We start from the raw sequence: 2,493 nt of genomic DNA, 5'->3' as shown, positions 1-2,493 counted from the left end.
TTCTGTTCCCCAGAGGCGAGGGCAGGCGGTACCCACCAGAGCCCTGCCAGGAGTCGCATCTGCTTGGAGTAAGACGTCAGTTGGGAAACTGGAAGTCTGGTAACTAATGGGTAATTTTCAATTGTTTTTACAGATAAATGATGTTGCGCAGTTTCTCCAAGACTGTTTCCACTGGTAGAACTTCATCAGATCCCCTACACTGAGTTGGCATTTCAAATCTACTCATGAGACATTAGCAAAAATGAATAATAAAATAAGCTATTTGTTAAATACTGTTAGGTGCATGCATAGGTACAGTGCTGTGCTCGCTCCCAAATCTTCAGCCGCAGTAAGAAAACACGTTTTGTGGATTGGCAGATACAGGGATCCCCAGGAAAATGTGAACTTCAGGAAACTGTTTTTAAATATTTTTCCTTCTCTGCATGGATCATCTCTTCGGTTTCTATCTCAGAACATAGATGTTTTTAGCACAGGTGCTAAAATGCAACCAGAGAAGAGTACAGAGGCTTTGGTGAGTGAGCAAGCTCCCCAGAACTCCTTGGAACTTGAGAAGCTGGATGATTCCGGGAGCTCCAAAGTGAAGCCTGTAATGGACCATAGTGAACCCTTCTTTAATAGTCTCCAGAAATGTACCTGTCCTTGTGATGTACTGGACTTGGCTTCAGAGTCTGCTGTTTCCATTAAGCACTTCACAAACTGTTTAACCACCGTATGGAGGCTCTTTAAAAACCTGTCCGAAGACCAACAGCGTTATGAGAAGCAGCTGATTTTTGAGCACCCAGCTTTTGCCAAGCTTTGTCAGCAGCTGCTGCGGAACTCCAGGAGGATGACACGGGGTGACCTGGTGTTCAGTCTGCATGCTGCAGTGAACCTAGGTATTCCTCAGAACACTCTCCTAGTTCAGACTTTGCTGAGAGTGTGCCAAGTAAGTCTTGAAGATCCTCCTCCTAAGTTTGGGCTGAAACCTCAGGGCTAGTTCTGGGAGGCTGTGCAACGTCAGAGAGATGTTGGGTTACGTCCTTGGTTTAGTCTGATGTTCCATGGAAGCAGAGCCCCCCTAGTTAATTTGTGCGTACTTCTAATTTCCTTCATTTTTTAAAACCAGTACCTGATTTCAGACAGGTTTAACAGAGAGGAGAAGTTGCAAAAATCATTACCCTTTTCAAGTTAACTAAATTTGACTGATGTGAGACCTTATAGGTCCCTTCAGAATTAAAGCTTATTAGTTGACTTCTGGGGGCAAAACCAGATTAGGAGTGGTTACTTTATTTTTTTTTTTTTGTGAAACTTTTCCTGGTGTGAAGTAATCTGTTACTATGAAAACTTTTAACAGGAGAAGCTCAATCAACTCGATAACCGATGTATCTCAGTTTTGGCAACTACTTTAGCAGGGATGGATCAAGACAAGAATGTGAGCGCTCTTCAAGCTGGATTACAGTGAGAAAAACATCCTTCACATGTTCTTCATATTTAAATGTGGTTTGAATATATGTCTTTTAGAAATCATGAGGGGAATGTCTATGTGTAGAAGACATGCTGTGGTTTTAGGACTTCAATGATCACAGGAGATAACAGCTGTCAGAGACAGTGAGTTTTGGCATTATCTTTGCAGTTTCAAGCAGAAAGGATTGCAATGGGCTAGGTTGCTCTGCAGCGGATTAATTTTCTGACTTTTCTCTGCCACTGTGGGGTTTTTGTGATGTTGATCAAGTCACTTCACATAGCTATGCCTCTGTTTTATCTGTGTGTAGAGAGGAGGTAACGAGAATAGCTTACTTTGTGAAGTAGTGCTTTACCAGAATAATGTCTATGGCTGTAGTGATTTTTTTTTTTTTGGACTGGTGCGATTTATGTGAGCAACCAATCTGCTCGCTCCCCTGAAAATGTTTTTGCTGAGACTGTCACAAAACTTACCATCTTTAGTACTTTTGTTCCTGTGTCAGTTCCTGCATTGAGAAGGTGGATGTGTTAGTGATATGCAAAAATACAGGTTCTCCTGTAGCTCAGGTGCACAGTTCTTGTAGGTTGGTGGAAAGCAGGAGATCCATCTACAGCTCTATTCTGTGTCTTGATGCCTGGAACTCTTACCCATTTGCAGGAAGCAGCATCTGCAGGGATGAATTTCAGAGCAGTGCACTGTCTCAGAAAGTGACACTTCATATTTTTGTAGCTGCGCAGGTATTTTTAAGGGTGATTCAGACATAACAATTACAGTATCTCCTTCTGAGCCGGAAAAGGAGGTGCTGGGAATTCAGAACTCCTTCACCTTGTGCTTATGATCTCTCTGTGTTATGCTATCCCCTTCACTTCCTGGAGCCCACAGAACTGCTTGTTTGTTTTTTTCCCTTGCTCACACCAAGTCATTGTCAGAATCTGTCCTCAAGTTTCCTAGCTGTTTCAGAACTTGCCTGCAGAAGAGTGTTAATTCCTTGAGGCTTAACAGCACTCCCGTCTGCACAGTCACATGTGGAGGCTGGTCAGATGACCCCGATG

At 43.0% G+C, this 2,493-nt stretch overlaps 1 protein-coding gene across 1 annotated transcript in view; it reads left to right on the top strand.

Annotated features, from left to right (window-relative positions):
* Positions 1 to 241: 241 nt before the first annotated feature.
* The window catches only part of FASTKD2 (FAST kinase domains 2), a gene marked incomplete at its 3' end in the record, with an annotated part of 11,448 nt that continues 9,196 nt past the window's right edge, over positions 242 to 2,493 (top strand). The window contains exons 1-2 of the mRNA XM_009871850.1: positions 242 to 925; positions 1,334 to 1,437. Coding sequence (XP_009870152.1) covers positions 242 to 925; positions 1,334 to 1,437 — 788 coding nt within the window. The remainder of the gene's footprint in view (positions 926 to 1,333; positions 1,438 to 2,493) is intronic.

Source organism: Apaloderma vittatum, unplaced genomic scaffold (assembly GCF_000703405.1).
Source record: "Apaloderma vittatum isolate BGI_N311 unplaced genomic scaffold, ASM70340v1 scaffold9750, whole genome shotgun sequence".
Taxonomy (NCBI): Eukaryota; Metazoa; Chordata; class Aves; order Trogoniformes; family Trogonidae; genus Apaloderma; species Apaloderma vittatum.
The sequence above is the reverse complement of the archived record's forward strand: the minus strand, read 5'-3'. Positions and strand labels throughout refer to the sequence as shown.